The sequence below is a fragment of the Bidens hawaiensis genome, unplaced genomic scaffold (assembly GCF_021521415.1).
Source record: "Bidens hawaiensis isolate Kalapana, Puna unplaced genomic scaffold, B.hawaiensis_p1.1 tig00035847_1, whole genome shotgun sequence".
Classification (NCBI taxonomy): Eukaryota; Viridiplantae; Streptophyta; class Magnoliopsida; order Asterales; family Asteraceae; genus Bidens; species Bidens hawaiensis.
Genome location: NW_027505382.1, coordinates 87,652 through 111,916, shown reverse-complemented (window position 1 = coordinate 111,916; position 24,265 = coordinate 87,652). Strand labels below are relative to the sequence as shown.

At 36.4% G+C, this 24,265-nt stretch overlaps 3 protein-coding genes across 4 annotated transcripts; 1 reads left to right on the top strand and 2 right to left on the bottom strand.

Moving 5' to 3' along the window:
* Positions 1-214: 214 nt before the first annotated feature.
* Positions 215-23,944, top strand: LOC143612851 (proteinaceous RNase P 1, chloroplastic/mitochondrial-like). 2 transcript variants are annotated; one of them, XR_013150007.1, is made up of 7 exons: positions 215-1,338; positions 2,130-2,219; positions 2,316-2,497; positions 2,585-2,705; positions 2,810-2,878; positions 4,053-4,261; positions 23,889-23,944. XR_013150007.1 is itself a non-coding variant. In XM_077086730.1 (6 exons), exons 1-6 carry the CDS (start codon positions 259-261, stop codon positions 4,146-4,148), a joined length of 1,638 nt encoding a protein of 545 aa, XP_076942845.1. In that variant the 5' UTR covers positions 215-258; the 3' UTR covers positions 4,149-4,353. The 2 variants fall into 2 exon arrangements, 1 of the variants encoding a protein (XP_076942845.1); XM_077086730.1 differs by lacking the exon at positions 23,889-23,944 and having other exon boundaries at positions 4,053-4,353.
* On the bottom strand, positions 20,433-20,963 carry LOC143612849 (uncharacterized). The gene is made up of 2 exons (XM_077086729.1): positions 20,757-20,963; positions 20,433-20,645 (listed from the first exon to the last, which is right to left on the bottom strand). Exons 1-2 carry the CDS (start codon positions 20,961-20,963, stop codon positions 20,433-20,435), a joined length of 420 nt encoding a protein of 139 aa, XP_076942844.1.
* Positions 21,130-22,107, bottom strand: LOC143612848 (uncharacterized). Its single transcript, XM_077086728.1, has one exon. The coding sequence runs from the start codon at positions 22,105-22,107 to the stop codon at positions 21,130-21,132; it is 978 nt and encodes a 325-aa protein (XP_076942843.1).
* Positions 23,945-24,265: the final 321 nt, after the last annotated feature.

Genomic DNA, 24,265 nt, shown 5'->3' with positions numbered 1-24,265 from the left:
TTATAAATCGAGTTATAATATCTCATTTATTTGAGAAACAATTTATCATACAGTAAAAAAGATAAAATTTTAAAAAATAAATAAATATTAGAATCAAATAATATAAAACAACCAGTCAACCCCATAATACGTGAAATAAAAACCAGTAAAATATATAAGTTTATCCACCTAAAGAACACATGAAAATGGTTCCTTGAACCATGAAACACCTTCCTCAATCTTCGATGCCTCATCTCCCCTTAACCCACCATCACCATAATGCTCTTGAAACCCACCTTCAGTCTAACCCTCAAAACCCTCTTCACCACCAAAACCCCATCTTTATTCTTCAATTACTCCCTTAAACCCTTAAACCCCATTACCCATTTCACACCCACCCACCACTTCTCCACCGCCGCCGCAGCCACCGTGAACCGTCAACAAATGAGCGGCAAAGCAGAGAAACGAGCCCGCCGTGAATCACCATCCGGTAAACTCTTATTCCTCCTCGGCCGTTGTTCCAAAGACAATAATATCCAAGAAGCACTTCGCTTGTACGATGAAGCTTTAATTAATAATGTCCCACTTAATATCGAACATTATAATAAGTTATTGTACTTGTGTTCTTCTGATAATACTGACTTAGGGTTAAAAAGAGGCTTTGATATTTACAAACAAATGGAAACTGTTAATAATAATGTTAATGTTAATAAAGTTGTGCCAAATGAAGCAACTTTTACTACTATGGCTAGATTGGCCGCTGCGAAACAAGACCCGGAATTGGCGTTTGATTTGGTTAAAAGAATGAAAGAGGGATGCGGGATTTCGCCGAAATTAAGATCGTACGTGCCGGCGTTATTCGGGTTTTGTAAAAAGGGGTTGGCAGATAAAGCTTACGAGGTTGATCGTTACATGATCGAGAACGGTGTTGCGGCCGAAGAGGCGGAGTTAGCTATGCTTTTACGGGTGAGTTTTGAGACGAAACGGACGGATAAGGTTTACGAAATGTTGCAGAGGTTACGGGCGAGTTTGAGGCAAGTGAGTGAGGATACGGCGGGATTGGTTGAGGATTGGTTTAGGTCGGATGTTGCAGCGGGTGTCGGGGTGGTGGATTGGGATGTTGGGAAGGTTAAGGAGGCGGTGGTGAAAGGTGGGGGCGGTTGGCACGGGCAAGGGTGGTTTGGGAACGGGAAGTGGGAAGTGACGAGGACGGAAATGGATGAGACGGGTGTTTGTAAGACGTGTGGTGAGAGGCTTGTTTGTGTTGATATTGATCCGTTGGAGACTGAGAATTTTGCTAAATCTTTGAGTACTTTGGCTTGTCAACGGGAGACACGGGCCGACTTTTTGCAGTTTCAGGTATTTAATCGTGTGTTTCTAGTTATGATTTTCATAGTACTTGACCTTGTTCTGTTTGTTTGGACGTCATTTGCTATGATTAAATTTGAAGTTTTAACAGTTAGATAATCCGTGCTGTTTTGAGTGTTAAACGATTTTGATTTTTTAATAAACCATTAGATAAAATTATTAGAACACTTTCTTATTTCTTCTTAAAGTTAATAACTTTAAATATGAAAGTTTATTTTTTTTACATCGAATTATTAAAAATTTTATATAAATTGTTAATTATCAGTTTTCTAGAAAGTCATTCTATAATTCCCCATATAAACATTTCAAGAATTTTATCATCAAACAACAATGAACATCTGTCCTGTATAATAAACAGATAATTAGACTTAGAATCAGTATCATTTTGTTTGAACGCTAAAATTAGGAGTGCACATGGATCGGTTTGGGTCAGTTTTCGGCTCAAACCGAACTAAAACCTAAATGTCGATTTTTGAGTTTTTGAATATCGTTCGGTTCCGGCTATTTCAGTTTTGTCTTTTGCGCTTGAAAACCGTTTGATTTTAATTGCGTGCTAAATTGAAATTGAACTGAAAGTTTGGTTTTTACGAAAACTTAAAATCCAACCATCGGTTTTTGTGTTAGTTCGGTTTTTTCGGTTTCATGCACGCCCCTACTAAAAATCGGTTACCACGTTTTGAAGTCGCAGTAATCTAATAATTTATTATATAACACACTTTCAAACACGCCCTAAACTAACTTATGCTGCTTCTAACTGTAATCATTTAAGCAAACTCATGCAGGAATGGCTTGAAAAGCACGGTCCTTTTGATGCAGTTGTAGATGGTGCAAATGTGGGTCATATCACGCAGAATTATTTCGTCTTCAATCAGGTTCAAATTAAACAAAAAGGGTTGATTGTTTTACATTATTATAAACAAAGTCAAGAAGTACATACATTAACATAATAATTATTTTGTCGTTTGTAGCTTAAATCTGCAGTGAACATAGCACGTAGACTGGGTCCAACAAATAAGTTACCATTAGTAATTCTGCATAGTGGGCGTGTGAAAGGTCAAAACATCGGGAGTCAAAAGAATAAATCGACATTGCAGTATTGGAAAGAATCCGGTGCGCTTTATGTCACGCCACAAGGATCTAATGATGATTGGTAAAACTTATACTTTTTGAAGCTCGGTAACTTGTATTCGTTTATATACAAACGTATTAATTTATAGTTGGATAATAATTTTTTAAGGTATTGGTTATATGCTGCGATAAGTAGCAAGTGTTTGCTTGTGACAAATGATGAGATGCGAGATCATTTGTTTGAGTTGCTTGGCACGAGTTTCTTCCCAAGATGGAAAGAAAAGCATCAGGTATGATTTTCTTTTCTTTTCTTTCGTCACATGATTAATTTCTTTTTTTTTTTTTATATCTTACCAATAGTTGTTTTTAATAATCTCATCATGTTTGTTTGCAGGTTCGATTGTCGGTTACAAGGGATGGGCTTAAGTTTCACATGCCTCCACCATACTCGATTGTTATTCAGGTCCGTATTTACTCCCCAAATTTGAGTTTTGGAACTGATAATAATTGGTTATATCTTGGATAAACGTGTCGTGTTTCTGATCGTGTAGTGGTCGAGTAATTAGTTTTTGAGAATTGCTTTTACATTAGCTGTGACAAAACTGATTATCTAATGGTAATAAATGTTTTTATCTGATTCTAATTTCATATAATCCCTGAAAACTTGTGTAATTTCATATTTACTCAACTAGAAAATTAAATATGCCTATTCAAAATACTTACAGTTTCATATTTACCCATTTTATTAAGTGTTATTTACAATATGACCAGTATACCCCTGTCGCTGTCTATAAACTTCAAACTTTTGTATATGATTGTAAATGAATCGACTAACCGAGCCAGTTTGGGCTTGGGCTTAGAGTTAAACGCACCAGCTCGACTCACTCATTTATCTTAACGAGCTGAAATGTTGACCTTGAGCTTGGTCTGAAAAATGCTCGAGTTGGCTTGTTTTTTAGTTAAATGTTGCATTTATTACACATATTGATATAATTTAAAAACAAAAAGTAGCTTATTAACTTACATGTAAAGCAAAAACTTTATAAACTACACATTATAATTCAAGTTCAATGCATAATACTGGGCTGATGTAAACTTTGGGTCATAGTTTTGATTTATAATTTTATATATTAAAATTTGGACTATAATTTAAACGAGTCAATGAGTCAGCTACCCTGGCTTGGGCTTGGCTCATTTACAAACGAGCCATAAGCTTTTTAACAACCCTACTCTTATATGACAATGAATGTTTAATGAGAAGGGTATAAATGTCATAAATTAAAAAAAACGCGTGTATTTGATATTCTGATTTTTTGTTGGGTGAATAATAAATATGATATTATACTAAGTTTTGAAACAAGTACATGCAGTTATCCCTTACCCTTAAATTTCAAATTTGACACTTTTACTCCCATTGCATGAAGCCATTTGTCCTTTTCACAACAAAAAAACATCTTTTAGTTATGCTGTCTATTAATTCCTTAAATAATAATAAACAAAATGTTTAACACAAAACATCTAGTTATATAATATATTTCAGCTTTAAACAGCGGATTCACGTTCAAACAATATGCTCTTTTTTTTGTTATAACTATATGATTACTCATTATCGAACAACAAATGGCATGTGATTGCAGGAGTCGGAACAAGGCAGCTGGCACGTACCGACTGTGATCGGAGATGACTTTGAGACACGCAGGCAATGGGTTTGTGCCAACCGGACGAAGCATTAACTTTGCGTTTTGTCGGAACCATTCTTTAGTTTAGCAGTAAAGATAGAATACATGGAGGAGAGAGGAAAGCGGTTTGATCTTAAAAATTTTGATTCATGATTTGTAAGTTTTAAGTTTTGTAGCTCAACATAAGCATTGGATTTCATTTCATATATTATTCAAATGGGAAGATGATATTTTCTTATATTAAGTTAAAAATGTGTTGTGTCAATTGAGTTGACTGTTCTTTGTAAACTGAATGCCCTGTGCATAACTATAATAAAAGTTACTAAACGTTTATTTAATAGCAGTAATTTTAACGTCTGTGCACCTTAATAAGTCTTGCCATGTGTTAATGAGTTATTTTAGCTTGTTCATAGTCACAAAAGGTCATAACAACATAACAATCTAAAAGTTAATGCCATAAACTACCAATAAACTACATTTATTTTTGTACTACACTATATTTCCAGATCTTATAGATAAAGTACAAATATCTTTGTACTACTTGAGAGATGATAGATTAAGACAACATTATCAAATTAAAAGAAAATATCAGTTAAATGAATATACAATTTACATTTACCAGCTCCAAAGTAAGATTTAGCTTTGTTTTATGGGCAACATTTACATGTCGGAACACATTCTATATGAATACATATATTCAACATATTAAAGAGCATCAGTTATTTCGTATGAAACTTGAACAGATTCACTTCTTGTTATCTTCTTTAATGCCGCCACCACCAATATTCAAGGTCTTGACCTTAAAGCGCTCAAGTTTTTGGCTTAATTCGTCATCAGTACTTATACCTCTATTACCGACTAAAACATCTCCATCTCCTTGATCTTTCATCTTGTTGATTACTTTTGTCACAATCTTTCCCAAAAAGTCCTTAGCTCCTGCTTCCCCGATTGCTTCTCGTGCAAGTTTTCCTAACGGCATTTCAACATACTCATTTGAAATTTCTTGAACAATTCTTTCATTTTGATATCAATTTCCTCTAAGCAATCCATAAGTGCACCGATTATGTGATTATTCATCTCACTTTGACCATGTTCTTCATCCAAATATGCGTCATCTTGCACTGTACATGTGTGTATGGTTTCGAATGTGGATTCGGGCATAAAAGTTTGAGGGAAATATCGTGTCGATTCTGTGTAGCGAACGAGATCGTTTATCGTCATTTGTAAGTGTATGAGAGGATTTATTTTGATTAAAAATGTACAAGGTTACTTCTCTTGATGATGTGTGGGCATGCATGGTATTTTACTATTTATAATATTTATATCTAAATCTTTGTGTGGCACACAAGCTGACCATTCCATGGACTAATCAAATTTTATCTTTCTTTACTCGTTTTTATTGTTTCTTGAATAAGTCTACTTGTAGTTTTTCATTTTTTTTAACTAACAGTTTCTAGAAATTTTCAAGGATAAATACATGATAATCGCACCTTACGTATTTGAATCCTTATATTTTCGATTGTGGGATACATCACTTAACCACCAAAATGTCCTTGTTAGGACGGTTGACTGCTTTTAAACAGTGCTATGAAGAACGTACTATTAGTCTGTGCCGGCTTCGAGAAGGAGAAATTTTTATGGGTAACAGCCAAAAACTTTTTTGGGCCTTAATTGAAAAGAACATTTTATTGGGGAGTTAAGTACCATTTTAGTACCCGTGGTTTGGTCAACTACGCAACTTTAATACATATTCTTCATTTTGTGCAAATTGCTACATCAGTTTCAAAAAACTTGCATTTTTAATACATTTTTTTAACCAAGTCAATTTTCATCCGTTAAGTCCGGGGTATTTGCATAATTTCATTATTTAAATGAGGGATATTTGGGTAATTTCACTACTATTTTTTTGTTTTCATTTTTCTTTTCTCCTTTTCTCTCTCCCTGTCTTTAAAACCCTTTCCTCCAATGCATCATCTTATAAACCCTAATTTCTCAAAATCCCAGCAAACATTAATTCCTCAAAATTGATCATGATTATGTACTCTTGTGGTTCGCCAACCATCATTCGAAAGTCCTGGACATCATATAATCCCCTCATTCTTCTTCTTCTTCTTCTTCACAAAACACCATCATTCCTCATGCTTCAATACTTTAATCACCCGCCTCTCCAACAACGACACCGACACACCCAGCCTCGGCATCCCACTGTACCAACGGTGGTCGGACCATCTCCGTCGCCAACAGATACCTACAAGCCATCCCCACGACATCCCGTTCAACCGGACGTTGTGGGGGTTGATTGCTTCTTTCATTGTTGTTGAAGATGATAATGAGGGAAATGGTATTTTGGTCAGGGGTATTTGTCTTCCCCGGTGAGATGAGGTTGTAGTGAGTGTTGTTTATATATTACTGTGGAATGAAGATGATGATGAGAGAAAGGGTTCTTACTTAGATTTGTAGATGGAGATTGAGAATGAATATGGTTGAAAGATTCTTATAAAAAAGGGAGAGAAAAAATAAAAGAAAAAGACAAATAATAATGAAATTATGTAAATACCCCGGACTTAACGTATGAAAATTGACAGGGTTAAAAAAGGTACTAAAAATGCAAGTTTTATGAAACTGAGGTAGCCATTTGCACAAAATAAAGAATATGTACTAAAGTTGCGTAGTTGGCCAAACCACGAGTACTAAAATGACACTTAACTCTTTTATTGGGTTTAAACAATTTAATTTTAAATGAGCTTACTTGGTTATATTTGAGTTGTGTAAAAACTTTTGTATAAAAATAAACTTAAAAATGTCTTAAATAAAACTAGAACCCACAATTTCTTATTTAGATGTCATACATCTTTGCCACTAGACCAAGTGGTTATATAATTGTGTTAAAGCATCGATTATACATATTTTTTCATAAATATATATAATTTTAAAAATAAAAAAATTTCAGGCCTAACGAAGTGTCAGGCCTTTGGACGTCGACTACCCTACCACCCTCATAACAATCTTTATTTGAGCTGTTAATTGGTTATGAAACACTGTTTTATTTAGAGTTTTCAAAATTAATTACTTTTATGTTTTTAAAATCTTAATTGTTTCAGACTTTACATTATATTATTTTTATAAATTATTTGTCATGTCATCTGATTTGTAAACCGGATGAATAGCTTGAAGAAAAAAAAATTAAAAAAGCTTTTATCGATTATTATAAAACATTGCTTCCTGTCGTAAAACCTTCATGCAGGATTATGCAATCAATCCAAGCATATATATTAACAACGATTTATTCCCGTACTCGTAGGTACAAAAGCTAAATGCTCCACACACGTAAGTTTCTAGAAGTTATTTTTTAAATAAAACTCAAATGCTTATCAATACATAGAAAATAATATCTTAGTGGTTGAAAAGCCCAGAAATAAAACCGAGATCTTGATGAACCGAACATACTCATTTAACAAATTTCTTGTTAATAAAGAGCATGTTGTGTAGTAGATGAAGCTCTTATAAGAGTGTTTTGTGACATCATGTTATTATAGGGATGTTTTATGATAAAAATGGTATAGTGGGCTGAGCTATTTCCAATCATTATCTCATTATTTTTTCTATTAATATTCAAACAAATAAAATCATCCATCAATCATTGACCAATATCCTTCCCTCATCTAGCTTTTTTAGAAGGTGCCACCTACCCAAATAAAGCCCAAAGTGGCCGGTTGGGGGGGGGGGGGGGGTTGTATCTCGGCGTTTTGGGCCACACACAACCTCTACTATGAAGACAATAAGATTTCAAGTCTAAATCTCAATAGTATTGATTGTTAATGTTAAGATTACTTGATTACAAATAACTCTATTTATAAACTATACAATACCTTGTTAGACAGGAATAAGAAAAAACTAACTCAAAAACCCCCTATGTTTGTAAGTGCGACAACTAGGTCCCCGTACTTACGCAAGATTACACTAACAATCACCCCAATTATTTTGTGCCACCGATGAAGCTTCGTATCTCGTTAAACTTCAATCATGGTAGCATTTTTGTAAGGATGCATGCTCTTTGTAAATCTCCACTTACATGTTCCACCTTAATTTGTTCTCTCTCTCTCTCTCTCGCTCAATGCACTCCCATATGAAATGGTATCGTGTGTTGATGTGTTTACTTCTCCCATGAAAAATCGGGTTCTTCATTAAGACGATAGCTGGTAAATTATCCACCTTTAATATCACGATTTTCTCATTTTCTCTGGTCATCTTTGACAACAAACTCCGAAGCTATAAGGCTTGGCATGCAACCGATGTAGCTGCCATTCAGCCTCACACGATGTTAATGCCACTGCTCCTTGTTTCCAAGAAACCCATGATATCGGTGATGTACCATATAGAAGAAAATCAGACCCGATTTACTCTGACCATCATCCATATCTATCACCCATGCAACATACTATTTCCGCCTCTCGAGTAAGTAATGTCGGGTTCCAGTGGTGATCAGTCAACGATTTAACTATTAAACCCGGTTTTAATTGGTTTCATAATTATTAATCAAATTAATAATAAACAAGAAAACACAACGGAATATAAAATCGAGTAATCACCATTTAACGAAATCGTACAGGATCCGGTTACAAACAATACGAGCACGAGACGAAACAACCAAAGTAAATAATAATATACAAGACATTATTTAATTTTACCTCGGTTAATGAATAACCGGTTGAGACACCAAGGTTCAACGAACGTTGCTAGTTGACGAATCGAACAAACGGAGTGTGACGGTGGAGCGAGAGGCAACAACGTCGGCTATAAGCGGGCAATAGCGAAGGACGGAGCGGGTTGCGCGGCGTCGTACGATGTTGGCCGGTGAGTTGTTGCGACAGTGGTTTTTTTTTTGTGAAAAATCAAAACCAATGTAATGGAGCTAATGCTCCCTTTTTCTTGGAGTTTGGTGGCGGCTCTTTCTGTGTTGTTCCCACCTATTAGATTATTAGGTTAGTATTATATGTGACATCACATAAATTTCGAGTCCAAAATGTTAAAATTCAAAAGTTTAGGGATCAAAGGTGCCAATTTCCAAACTCCAAGGTTTAAAATAAAAATTCTGTTTTCTTGTCATATCGCGATACGCGACGGGACAAAGAGACAAGCCCATCGCGTATCGCGAAGGGGCTTGGTCAAAGGTTCTAGAGGAAGTCAATAGCGATACGCTATCGATGTTGAACCATCGTCATCGCGTACCGCGATGACTTGGTCTGACACAGTGTGACACGTGTGCCACGTGACAGACGGTGGCACAGTGTGTCGCCACGTGGCAACACGTCCGCCACGTGTTGCCACGCGGCACAACGCCTGCCACGTGGCTGGTCTACATGGTGATGCGGAAAGCCTACATCACGATACGCGACGGGCTTGGCCAGGAGGCCATTACGTCCCGCGACGGATCCCAAAATTTTTCCTATAAATAGCAAGGTCGGGATCTCATTCCAAGCATCCCAAAACCTGCTTTCAACTCTCTCTCTCTAACATCTCACTAGCCTTTATATCATACCTCGAAGTTCGTGCCATAATTCCTCGATAAACGTGTCCCGATTCTCGTTTTCCGTGCCGACGTTTCCTCGAAGTTCGTACCACCCTCCACCCACATATTGACCAAGAAGGTGTTTGTGATATCTCGACGTCAAGATGTTGAACCTCGTAAGGCGTGCCGACAAGTGGTAAAAGATTGGTGTTATCATTTAGTGTGCAAAAAGAAAGGTGACGAGGAAGAAGGTTGATCAAGAAAGGCAAAACAGCATTGGAGTGTTGCTCGAGTTGTTAGGGTTTCTGAACGCCAACAAGGTAGGCGTAACGCTAATGAATATAATAAAAAAATATTATAAAGGCTTAAACCTTAAGTCAATGTTATACTCGATACCTCGATAAAAGAAAAGAAAACATAACAAAGAAGAGAATAAAAGATAAGAATATGAATATTGATAAATATATATGTGTGTAAGTATATATTCTTTGTTATGAAAATATTATTTAAGTAATAAATAACTATTTTTAAATAATAAAGAAAAGAATACGTTTCTTAGAGAAAAAGAAACGTCGGGTTTTTCTAAATAAACTAAAGTTTTATAAAATTACTTTTAAACTAAAGGTTTTCAAGTAAAAGAGATTATGAACTAAAGGTTCATTGAGGTAAAGTTTATAAAATAAGACTAAAGGTCTTAAGCCGGATTGTATATCCGACTAACAAATGGTTATACTCGTACTATAGGTGCGAGATAGCAAGGGAAAGACCCTCGGGCGGTGTTTGAAGCCGATCCCAAAGTGAAAAGGTGAATACGCCCCCAAACTTTACAAACTTATTTTCAAACGAGTCAAACATGTTATATGAAAATTATTTACATGAGACACGTGTTCCTAAAACCGTTATAAATAAGAGTATAAGCTTAGCCCTCAGGCTGTAGTATACGTTTTTCTGGATCCTTACATATGTGGTAGTACGCGGTGGGCACATCGCACCACACTTGGTCGTAGGACGCTTTCCCGCGGGAAGTACGACCATGTGTATACATACGGGTACTTAACTAAGTCGAACGATGCGGTGTTTGCTGAGGTGACCTAGTGTAGAGACTCGAGTTTATAAATGTGTTGTTTAACTTTGTTATTCCTAAGCCACGATGGGCCGAGGCAGGCGTAGTCTCGAGGGGTAATAAAGTAAAAGAAAATATTTTAGCGTCAGCGTGTTCACCAGCATTTGTTGCTGACGTATTTTATTTACATTTTGCAGGTGAACAAGAATAGCACTTGGAGTGATGAAGTGCTATGGATATCCGATGGCTCGGATTTGTTTTGTATAAACTTAAAATATTAAAAGTGGTGGTTTGTAATTAAAAACAATTAATACTTTTTTTATAACTTAAACGGGTATTTTATAATCCCGTCTTTTGTAATATTACACTTTAAACCCACAAGTTTATAAAGTCTTCCGCTATTAAATGTAACTCTGATTTAATTACACTTGTGGTACCAACATAGTTGTCATACGCCTAGGCCGTGGTCTGGGGTGTGACAAGTGTTGGTATTAGAGCCATCGATATTAGCGAATTAGGTATTACAAGATAATACCTAAGTTTCGATCCAAGTATAAGGATTAATTGATTATTTGAAATAGGGATAAGATAGGCTGGTAAACCTTTTCTTTCCCTCATCATTATAAACCACCCAAATTGTTAGATGTCATTCAAGAATATGATGGAAAACTTTGTGCGCAAGGCCAAAGAAGCTGGAATCGCCGAACCTTTCCCCGAGGACAATATGAGTGAAGGTTATTATGAAGCGTACTTCGACCAAGACGTAGAACATGACCTGACCAAACCAGTATACTATCCCGGAAGCAAACACTATCCAATCAATGTTCCCGATAATCCACAGAAACAAGGAAGTGAACCACCGAGGCACTCAAGCTACCACCCACCAACAATCCCTATGTACCACCCATCTGAGGTTCCCACATACTATCCGTCAGAAATCCCCACTTACCAACCGTCGGAGATACCACCCTATTACCCATCAAACAACCCAATCTATTTACCACCAAATCCTCACCCGTCCTATGCCTTCCTCTCAAATCGACCAATCAAAGAAGAACCAAAGTCTTCATCCTCCAAATGGATGCAATGCCACTCAGATCAACTAAGATGGCATACCGGGAGCTCCACTTTCAATGAAGTTAACTCCCAACCCAACAATGATGAAGGGCCATCCCGCAAACCCAGGATGAGGGTGATAATGCCCTATGAAAGTTTCCAAATGCCCCCGATGATCAATGAGACCGCCCAACATATGGAAGAAGAAGAACCTGAAGAAGAGGAGGAACCCGAGGAGGAAGAGGAAGACCCAGAAGAAGAATCTGAGGAAGAACCGTAAGAAGAGTATCCTGATAATCCCAACGAGATATCAACCCCAATGGAGGAATCACTCACTTCCCAAAACCCAAGCTACGGTTCTGTTGATCCATATGTCCAATATCTTGAAATATCAAGAACCAAGCTTCATCAAGTTTACCACCGTTTCAAGGCGTGATCCCAACGGAAGAGGAGCAAGCAAACGAAATCCGAGAATAGAATGAAGCTGCTGAAGCTTTCTTCACCTACCCCTCCGATGAGACAACATCCCCATTACGAAATGGTGACAATGGGTTTCTGCGACCCACCTCCCAGATATGGATACCCCAACGAAGTTCCGCAGTCATACGAGGAACACTTGGACCGTGCTTTACATGAGACGGACGATTGGAGGAAAAAGATGGCCGTTGAAGGAAAGAAAAAGAAGAAGATAGGAGAGACACTTCTTCGAAAGTGAAACAAGTTGACAAGGGTTGTGAAAAAGTTCATGAGGGATTGAAGATGATGGAAAAGGTTATGAGAAGGAAGATATGCGTGTGTTAATGTAATCCTACGTGTTATGTGAAATGTTATTAAGAATGTGAAAACGTTCTTAAATAAAGATAGGTTTATCAATATATATATATATATATATATCAATCACACGATATATATATATATATATGTGTGTGTGTGTGTGTGTGTTGTAAAATAAATATATGTATCCTTTCATGATATATATATAAATGTGAAATAAGATATATGTTTAATAAAAGAAAGTTGTTAAATTTCAGATATAAAAGACATATTGAAAAAGAAAAAGAAAATGTCTGAACAAAGTAACAACAATGAGAATGCTCGAAAAGAGAAAGAGATAAGAAAAGAAAAGGGGAAAGACCCCATAAATAAACAAGATGAACCGATCCCTGAAAAATATATGAGTCAAATACAAAAAATGATTAAGGATGCGGTTAGGGAAGAATCTATGGCTAGGTCCCAATCGAAAAACTCAAAACATTCCCAATTTGTTAATCCTTCCCGAAAATCTGTGAAATCTCGTCCGAAACCATTTCATGTCGAGGAAAGTGTTCATGAGTCCAACGCTGATGGTGGGGTTAGGCAAGAGTTCAAGAAACTCAAGATTGGAAGGTGTTCGTTTGAGGATTTCAAATATTATGGACCAAAGGAGTTCCACGGTGATAAAGGAGCCATCACAACCGTGAGGTGGCTTGAAGAGATGGAGACGCTTGTCATAACGAGCAAGTGTTCCGATGAGGAGAAAATTCAATATTCTGCTCTTATGTTCAAAGGAGAAGCACTCGAGTGGTGGAATACGATGATAATGAGTAAAGGAAGGGAGATGATGTATAATCTGACTTGGGATGAGTTCAAGGCGATGATAATGGCAAAATTTTGTCCCATGCATGAAACCGACCAAATTCAAACTAAATTTCTCAATCTTAAGGTCGTGGGGACAAATCTTCATGAATACAACACCAAGTTTCACGAGTATTGTCGTTTAGTTCCCCAGCTTGTTAATCCTGAATCCAACAAGGTTACAAGATACATTTGGGGACTGCTGTAGGAAATCCGCGACATGGTGAGGTCACACTTACCACAAACCGCCGACTCCGCAATGGAATTGGCTGGTTATTTGATGGGCGGAATATCCGCAACAAGGAAGAAGATAAAAAGGTCGTGTCACCTAACGACCAAAGAAAGATTGGAGGAAGCCCTCGATTCAAGGGCAAGGGAGTAAATCAACATCAAGATCGATTCAATTCCAACGCCACGCCATGCAAAACATGCAGAATATACCACAAGGGTCGATGTAACTTTTCTCCGCCTCTAAAGGTCTGTGAATCATGTAACCGACCTGGTCACGCAACGACCGACTGCTGGAAGAAAAAGATGACCTGCTACAACTGCAAGGAGATGGGACACCTAAGCTTTGAGCGTCCCAAGAACAAACCCGCGACTGGTGGTGCGGGTGGAAGTGGTAAAGACAAGAAAGGAAACGCTAGAGTCTTTGTACTTGACACAAAACAAGCCGCTGACATGCCGGAAACCATCATCAGTACGTGTAACATCACGGGAATTTTGGGCCAAAAATGTCAAGTTTCTAAAGTTAAGGGATCAATTCTGCCAATGTCCAAACTCCAAGGGCTAAAATAAAAATTCTGTTTTCTTGTCCTATCGCGATACGCGACCAAACAAAGGATGAGCCCATCGCGTACCGCGATGGGGCTTGATCAAAGATTCTAGAAGAGGTTAACGGCGATACGATCGCCATTGAGCCTACATCATCGCGTACCGCGATGACGTGGCCTGACATGCCTGACACCTTTTCACCACGTGTCCACACGTGGCATGTCGTCCGCCACGTGTTAACACGTGGCACAGCGTCTGCCACGTGGCAGACCTACGTTGTGACGCATTTGGGTTACGTCGCGCTACGCGACGGGGTCCTTGGTACCCGTCGCGTACCGCGATGGGACACCAAATTTTGCCTATAAATAGCAGCCTCGGGTCTTCACAAACTCACACCAAAATCTGCATACTCCTCTCTCTCTAAACATCTCACTACACCTCGAAAATCGTACCCTCGATCCACCTCGAAAACCGTGCCCAAATTCTCGTTTTCCATGCCCTACCTCGATAAGCGTGCCACTTCCCGACAACGAGTTATCAAGAAGGTGATCCCGTACCGACGCCCCGACGATCATTTTGGAGAACATGCCGTGAAGTGTTGATGCCTCGAGAAGCGTGCCGACAAGTGATTCGTTGACGTAAAGAAGTGTTGATCAAGTGGCGAGGGAGTGCTTCTCGATCCTTAGGATTTCCCAAACGCCAACAAGGTTAGGCGTAATGTCAAATGAATATAATATAATATTATATTGAAGGCTTAAGCCCCAAGTCGAAATCTTATTAAATACCTAAAGAATAAATGATATAACAAAGAAAGAAAATAAAGAAAAGAAATGTGTATATATATTTGAGTGATATATAATTCCTTGATATAACTATTATTATTATTTAAGTTTAATGAGTATTCTTAAATAATAAAGAAAAGAATACGTTTTATCGGTCGGCTTGGTGTAATAGTTTGAGCAATAATCTTTCAAAATATCATAAAAAAATATTTTCTCCGTTTATTTGTCTTTGATATGTGTCACATTAGACCAAGCCCTAACACGCATGCACCAAACACCGATCGACGTTTAGTGCGTCAGATTGCTGGAACATCCTGAATATCAATCAAATTAACGTCGACTTGTAGTCGCACCGCGTATGTTTTACTAACCGACTAGACGTTTTAATACGCTTTTATCATAGGTTATACGAGTGACGATAGCATCAGCTCGACGCAACGTGTTGGGTATGCTACTTAGTTATAATTAAAATTCAATGCATAACACTGGGTTGATGAAAAATTTGGGCTATAGTGTTGGTTTTATGTAATATTAATTCTTTAGCTTTAATTTAAATGAGCCAGATGAGCTAGCTACCCTGGCTCGGGCTTGACTCGTTTACAAATGAGCCAGTTTTAAGCGAGCCACAAACTTTTTCTTTTAACATCTCTATACTTATATAACCCTATATTTATATGACAATGAAAGTTTAAAGATAAAGGCTTAATGTCATTAATCAAAAAATAGGTATATTTGATATTCTGGTTTTTTTAAAGTAAATATGATATTATACCAAGTTTTAAAACTAGTACATGCAATTATCCCTTACCTTTAAATTTTAATTTGACACCTTTACTCCGATAATCCCGTTGCATGAAGCCATCTGTCTTTTTCCTAAGAAAAAACATCTTTTAGTTTTGTTGTCTATGTTTTTTTTATTGCAAATTAGGATCACTCACGGACCATTGGAGTATCATCGTGTCACCAGCAGAACCACGCGATCATATCCATCTCCACTAGGCAATAACGCCTAACCACTCCTTAAATAGTGATAAACAAAAAATAAAAACAAAAAGACAAAAAGAATCATATAATAATTTTAATATATTTCAGCTTTAAACAACGGAATCACCTTCAAACAATATGTTTTTTGTGTTATATCTATATTATTACTAAATATCGAACAACAAATTAAATGGTATGTGGTTGCAGGAGTCGGACCAAGGCATCTGGCACATACCTATTGTGATAGGAGATGACTAGGTGTTGTTTGATTTTTTAGAGATAAAATATCCGCAGTCTGTGGGCCACATCTGTAGCAGAAGAGGTGGACAAAACCTCTACAGTCTGCAAAAAGAAGATTGTTTGTTTTTAATGTCTGCAGACTGTTAAAATAAAACAGAAATTTTAAAAAGCTGAAATTTAAATAAAAAGGTCCTTTAACTTCGAAATTAAATAATAGTCAAATAACACTGAAATAATATTTATAAAACCACAATAACATTTTCTTTAAATCACTTGTTCCGTACTTTGCACAAACAATGTTATTTGATAGATGTTGTGCTTAAAACAATATGGAAGGTGAATTGTGAAAGTTGTGAACAATTCCTCTTATGTAACTATTCTTTTTTTTTTTTTGCTAACATATAAAAATATACAACAAAGATGAAAATACAAAAAAACTTCCTTTAGGATAAAATATTATGCTAAAAAAGATTATTACATGTCAACAGAACCCATGCTCAATTCATCCTATTTTAAAGCCTAAAATTCAAATCTTATAATCCTCGGTTCATTCTCGTCAAATCTCATAACATTTTTTTCTTTAACACATCTGTAGATTGCTAAAATAAATGCTAATGTCAGTAGATTTCTAAAATAAACTGGTGGTGATGTATGAACTGTGAAAGTGGGTGGTGGTGATGCTAAATGGTGATAGTGGTAGTGGTAGTGGTAGTGGTGGGTGGTGGTGATGGACGGCGGGTGGTGGTGGTGGACGGCGGGTGGTGGTGGTAGAAGGCGGTGGTGGATAGTGGACGATGGTGGTAGACTGTGGTGGCAGCGGACAGTGGTGGTGGGTGGTGGCGAACGTCAGGTGGTGGTTGTCACACCCCGACCAAAGGCGGCGGGACATGCCGAGGTGCAACGGATTGCTCAAGAACACTATGACACTATTGAAGTGACAATATTTACTCAACTTGTTTTCAATAATCACAAATACAACTTTCCTAAGATAAAATTACAAACAAGTTCATATAATCATAAATTCATTAAAGTATCCTAAAGGTATGATCTAAGTGATGAGTCTTCAATCTTCACGAGCAACCTAAGAGTAAACCTGTAACATGCGTAAAAATAGATTTGATCAACACGAATGTTGGTGAGCAATACACTAGTTTTGACGTATGTATATAACGAGGCAAAAATCACAATTCACATGTGTAAATAGAATAATGCAACAACCATTGTAAATGTAAAGTAAATAACTGTGGCTCCTTTCTATTTGGTAACAACCAAAATACTCAGAGAATGATGCCCTATTCTACTAACACAAGGCTAAAGTAGTTAGGGAAGCGTATGATCATACTTATTGAGGTTCAATAACAACATAAAAATAAACACTCGTGCACATAATCAAATTGAGGCATAAACAAAGATTGAGCAAATATTCGTACAACATATAATGTTGAATTGTGGATTTGATAATGAGATCATAAAAACAAGTAAGTTTGAATATGGTATGAATGTCACCCCCAAAATTATAAAAGTGTGAAAAGGGGGAGTGTGATTACTCACTTGTAATAAGTAACTTGAAGAATTAGTTTGCGGTAAAACGGAAAGGTAAATTCAACAAGCAAGACCTAGATTGAGAGGGTCTTGAGTTAGTAGATGGTCTTAAAAGCTTTAAAGTAAAATAACAACATAAATACAACATATAATGTTGAATTGTGGATTTGATAATGAGATCATAAAAACAAGTAAGTTTGAATATGGTATGAATGTCACCCCCAAAATTATAAAAGTGTGAAAAGGGGGAGTGTGATTACTCACTTGTAATAAGTAACTTGAAGAATTAGTTTGCGGTAAAACGGAAAGGTAAATTCAACAAGCAAGACCTAGATTGAGAGGGTCTTGAGTTAGTAGATGGTCTTAAAAGCTTTAAAGTAAAATAGCATGACAAGTAAGATAAATAATTAAAGTTTTGAGGGTTAAAGTGTTAATACATAGGAAATTAAAGTAACGGTTTTTGAAAAGTAAGTTTGCTCGAAATCGGGTCTCGGTATTCTATTAATTAGCTTTACCTAACCTTTGTTAAGTAAATATGTGGGGATTGGTTTAATGCAATAGTGCACGACCCCTTGCTAGATTTACAAAAACAGGATTTTAACGAGTGTTTGGTTAGTCGGTTCGGGTCTTGATAAATTGTCAAGTCCGAACCTGACATTCCAAAGTGATAAATATCATGAGATAAATTGTTTAAAATAGAAACTTAACTAATGTTAGAAGTTCTATTAAGGAGAAACTCCAAACATTGATGTTAAGTGAGTGTTCGTTTTATCGGTCCAAACTTGTTATAAGATCAAGTTGGATCCGACATACCAAGTACTTTAAGAAATATTTATAATTAGTTTGTAAAAGATCTTAAAAAGAGAATGTGAGATTCGGTGGCCCAATACACAACTAGTGTGTTTTAAGCGAGTGAACTTGGTTTAGTTCGGTTTATTTAGTTTGGTTGGTTTATGACTTGGTATGTGACCAAGCTTGGGTCCAACCATCCATATTATAATAACAAATACAAAAATGTAAATGAAAGAACTTAAACACTTAAAACTTACATACAACTTGTTTTTAAAACAATTAAATAAGAGTTAAACGAGAGTTCGGTCTTAGTTCGGTCCTTGACTCGGAATGAAACCGAGGATGGTTGCCACATACCCAATACCATGGAACTTATTAAGTAACTTTAAAAATTATAATACACAAATCTTACATGTAACACATTATTAAATCATTTTAAATATATAAAACATTTAAACGAGAGGTCGGTATTGGTTCGGTTCTTGACTCGGAATAAGACCGAGGATGGTGGCCACATACCCAATACCATGGAACTCTTTAGAATAAACTTAAAAATGATAATACTCAAGTCTTACATACAACATGTTAAAAATAAAGTATTTAAACAAAAGTTCGGTTTTGGTTCAGTTCTTGACTCGGGATGAAACCGAAGATAGTAACCACATACCCAAATACAATTGAACTATTAAAATAATTTTGAAATTGAAATAATTAAGAACTAAACAATATTAACAAGTTTAAACAAAATTAAAACATAATTTAATGTGTTTAACAAATATTGCAATAATCCTTCATGTAGCCTTGCCTAGCAATACACCTAAACCGACATGGTCGGAGAAGGGAAAACCAAGGAGACAAGGAAAGTATGTTTTAAACAAGATATAATACAAGCTTTGATTAACAAGGATTAGTTATAAACAAATATTAGCATTAGTTTGACCTCAAAGAGTCAAACTATTAAGAACTTGAAGAATGGATACTTGGATCTTAGATTGAGAGAGTTTGGAGAAGGAGAGCAACCAACAATGGAAGAAATGGTCATATTTATATAGGGAAAGAGTAAGGGGTTCGGTATAATATTACTTTTAAGGTTTACACGCATTTGGATATGTTTAAAAGGTCAAACAATGCACAAAACAACATGAAAAACGAGCTGGTGATCTGCAGAATGGTCTAGGCACTGCGCGACCACCCTGCCCATAGTGGCCGCGCGGCGTGGCATCCCCTAGGGGTGGGGTTTGGTCTTCAACTTTGATTATTCGAGTTTAGTCCCTGAAGTTCGTTTTAAGTCAATTTTAGCCATAAAAGGGTATTTTAACGTACCGAAAAGGACGTTTCACTATCCAACAAGTGTGAAACAAATTCGTAACATAAAAACCACTATTTTTATTAATATCAGGAATCCGAAAGATAAAACGGGTCGGGTTTATCGTACAAAAACAAATACGATTAAACCGAAAATGACGAATGTCACAGTGGTGGTGTTGGATGGTGATAGTGGTAATGGTGGTGGATGGTGGCGGTGGAAGAAGGCGGTGGTGGTAGAAGGCGATGGTGGTAGAAGGCGGTGGTGGACAGTGGTGGTGGTGGACGATGGTGGTAAACGGTGGTGGTGGCGAACGGTGTTGTTGGGTGGTTGATGATGGTGGTGGCGGACGGTGGGTGGTGGGCGATGGTGGTGGCGGATGGTGGGTGGGTGGTGGTGATGGTGGACAGTGGATGTTGGTAGGGTGTGGTGTTTTAAACTTCTTCGACCTTATAAGATCTCAGAAGTGGATGAGCTAAGTCTGCACCAAGAAGAGCTTGCGCAGACGTTTTTTAATGAAAAATTTTCGAGAAAACAAACAGTCTGCAGACAGTGGCGGATTCAGAAATTTTTTATACGATGGGCACAATACGAACCGACACAAATATAATCAACAAAAAATAATGTTAAAATAACCATTCATTAAATATTCAAAATAAAATTCAAAGTACGTCAATTACAAATGTCCTCTACGTGTTTTCATCTTTTGGAAACACTCTATTACATCTTCATTAGTTACATTGACAAGTTCATCTACTTCCACAACACAAATGACACAAGCGTTCAAGAAATCATCACTAATACGATTGCGCAAACTCGACTTTATTCGTTTCATCGCCGAAAAAGATCTCTCCACAGATGCAGTTGCAACAGGCAAAACCAATGCTAGCTTTAATAGTCGATAGACCAAATGATAAGATAGATGTTTTTTTTGTCTTCACCATCATTTTAGAAAGGTCGGCGATACTCTTCAAGTTAGAAAAATTGTGTCTTTTAGAACACTCTGATGATCTAAGGATAGTTGATGCTCAAGCTTAATCTTTTCCCTATCATCAAAATCATACGGATAGAACTCACTCAACCGAAGTAACGTTGATGCGTTGAACTGAGAGAAAGAGTCGCGCGGACTCAAAGCCGCCATATTTTTAAGCAATTCCATGTTAACTTCATTAAAACGATCACCAAATTCTTGAAGCAACTTATCCATAATAGCGTTAAAGCAATCAACTTTAAAATAATGTTGATTAGTGATTTTGTTCCTTTGGTTTCGAGATCTTGAAGAAACATAATCTTTCTTCATGTCCAACATTTGAATATCATGCTTACCACAAAATTTAGATACCTTTGCTAAAACTTTATCAAATCCACTTTCTTTAAAATTTTGCAAGACCGCTTTGGTTGACTCCACCATTGAAACCGCGTCTACCATTTCTTGATCTTTCTTTTAAAGTATTCTTGATAAAGTATCTGTTATCCCTAAAATGTGAAACATCAAATGTATAAAATACAAATTCAAATGTTTCAAAGTATTCTAAAATGCCATATGCTTGACGTTGGCTAGGTTCATTACGGCATTCCTTTACAATATGTTCAAGCACATTAACAATGGAAGGAAACATATCAATTAAACGCATAAGTGTTTTGTAGTGAGAATTCCACCGTGTATCTCCCGGCCGTATAAGAGAAAGCTCTTGATTTAACCCACTTCCGGTCATAATTAACCCACAATTAATCTCCTTTGCTACCCTTTCTCTTTCAGTTTCTCGAAGAATGTCATTTCTCTTACAAGAAGCACAAACCACATTCAACAAAGTGGCTATCTTATCAAAAAAACGCCCAACACTCACATGTTTTTTGACAACCGCCACAACAACCAACTGAAGCTGGTGAGCAAAACAATGCACATAATACGATGATTTGTTTTCTTCTAAAAACTTTGCCTTCAACCCATTATATTCACCGCGCATGTTGCTTGCTCCATCATAACCTTGACCTCTTAACCAGCTCGAACTCAAGTTATGTTTTGCAAAAAAAGTGTCAATAGACGACTTCAAAACTGAAGAAGATGTTTCCATCACATGTACAAGTCCCACAAACCTCTCTTTAATAAGTCCATGTGTATCAACATATCTCAAAACAATCACCATTTGTTCTTTCCCGGATACATCACTAGACTCATCAACTAATAACGCGAACACATCATCACCGATTTCATCAAAGATACGTTTAAGCACTTCTTCTTCAAAACAATGAGCAACATCCTTTTGAGTACTTGGACATAAATATTTGTTATTTCCTAATGCTTTTGGCAACTTTTTTAGTTCAACATTTTGACTTATGATCAAATCCATTAATTCCAAAAAAATTCCTTTAAAACTAGAAGTTTCACTCTCACCATGACCTCGAAATGGTAATGCTCATTTCAAACAAAACCTACAAGCATCAACCTTAGCAGTCAGTCGAACTCGATTTGCTTTCCTCACTATATCATCTTGTTTATCGGTAGCAACACTAATAGACTGAACTTGGTTTACTAGATCTTCACATCTTTGTGGGGCTTTATTATGAAAACTATTAACATCACCAACATGTTTATCAAATCTTGGCTCTTTCCAATTCTTATAGCCCGTTGTAATATATGCATTACGCCCACCTTCATTAGACTTTCCAATCCCGATAGTGTCTTTACATAAATAACAACATAAACAAAATACTTTGTCTGCTTTTACACTATAATCTGACCATCTGCGATGTGATTCAAACCAAGAAGGTTGAAAACTGCGGTATTTATCCCCGTACATTGTTTTTGGAAACTCATGATCGTGTGGTTAGCATGGTCCTTTTAACCAATATTTTCTCCTTATCCCGTCTCTTTGATTTGGATGATAATTAGAAATTTTTATCCTATCAGCGGGATCCCACGGAAGATTATCCAAATCAACTAACTTAGGCATAGTCGGAGTAGAGATAGGAACCGGACCATCACCACTACTAGATGGAATTTCACTTGATGATGGAACCTTTCTTCTTAAGAAATTGTTAAGAGTTCCTAGATTATAACTAAATAAATCAATTTACACAACAAAACAAAAACAATTATCACATATTCCCAATTATATAAGAGGGTAAAAATGAGCACCTTGTTTTTGTTTTACTTGTGAAGACATCGCCGGTTTAATAAACGAGCAAATCACTATTTCACCAAATAAGCTAAAAAGGATCTACACAAAATTATGTAAACAAGAAAAGGTTAGGCATGTTCGCTACAACTTACAAGGCCTATAAAAATTATAAACCAAAAATTCAATAAAAAAAACTTATAACTATTAGCATTTATGATTTAACAAGATTATAAATTTGTTATATGTATCAAACTTTAGAAAATAATAAGCAAACAAACAATGAAACAATCAATTTGATAATGATATTATGATAATGACTTAATGAAAAATTGATCAAATTTATATACATATATACAACACGGCAAGTCGGCAACAGTAGCAATAGCATCAATATGGAAGCTTAACCACTAGTTTAACAAAAGAAAATCAAGTAACTAATAACTTGGTATATTATTATATTAACCAACTTACCAACAAATCAATAAAAAATAAACGTTTCCATACCTATCAAAAAAAATCAGCGGAGCAGCAGCACTGCAGCAGGGAGGGTTTGAGACTGAGTGTTTCAGCGACGTTTCATGTTAATCAGATTTCAAAACAAAAAATATTTTACAGCTTTGGGCTTCACTATTGGGCTTGGAGGGTGGGCACTTGGGTTTAAAGGAGGGTGGGCATTTGGGCTTTAACCGGAAAATCAGTATAATAAATACACTACATATATAGGCTGGACGGCGGGCTTTGGCCCACCCTCGTATTGGGCTGGATCAGCCCCTGTCTGTATATGGCAACGTCTGCGCGTGATGTGCACGACGCGGACCTTTTTTAGAAAAACAAACATCACCTTAAAGACACGCAGGCAACGGGTTTGTGCCAACTGGACTAAGAGTTAACTTTACGTTCTGTCGGACAAGTCCTTTAGGTTTTGGTTAGCAGTAAAGATAGAATGCATGAAGAAGAGAGGAAAATAGTTTGATTTAAAAAATTTGAATCATGATTTGTAAGTTTAGTAGCTCAACACATAAGCATTTGATTTCATATATTATTCAAATGGGAAGATATTTTCTTTGTAAACCGATCATTCATCAAGTTATGTAAGTATTTTAATTTGTTAGAAGTTGTTACATTTATTAATTTGTAACTAGTTTAACGTTAGTGGCTTAGTGCACCTTAATAAGTCTAGCAAGTTGCCATGTGTTAATGAGATATTTTTCATTGTTCATACACAATAGGTCATAACAACGTAACAATCTAAAAGTTAATGCCATAAAATACAAATAAAATACATTTATTTGTGTACTAAGCTTTATTTCCAGATCTTATAGATAAAGTACAAATATCTTTGTACTACTTGAGAGATGAGAGATTATTGGGATTCCTTATTATTTTA

What these genes read in the sequence shown, in the direction of transcription:
- LOC143612851 (XM_077086730.1), top strand. Translation starts at nt 259, where the DNA reads ATGCTCTTGAAACCCACCTTCAGTCTAACCCTCAAAACCCTCTTCACC. An exon ending in CAAGGATCTAATGATGATTG is followed by an intron (nt 2,498 to 2,584) that starts GTAAAACTTATA and finishes TAATTTTTTAAG; the next exon opens with GTATTGGTTATATGCTGCGA. An exon ending in GATGGAAAGAAAAGCATCAG is followed by an intron (nt 2,706 to 2,809) that starts GTATGATTTTCT and finishes GTTTGTTTGCAG; the next exon opens with GTTCGATTGTCGGTTACAAG.
- LOC143612849 (XM_077086729.1), bottom strand. Translation starts at nt 20,963, where the DNA reads ATGGATAAGTTGCTTCAAGAATTTGGTGATCGTTTTAATGAAGTTAAC. An exon ending in TATCCTTAGATCATCAGAGT is followed by an intron (nt 20,646 to 20,756) that starts GTTCTAAAAGAC and finishes CGACTATTAAAG; the next exon opens with CTAGCATTGGTTTTGCCTGT.
- LOC143612848 (XM_077086728.1), bottom strand. Translation starts at nt 22,107, where the DNA reads ATGGATTTGATCATAAGTCAAAATGTTGAACTAAAAAAGTTGCCAAAA.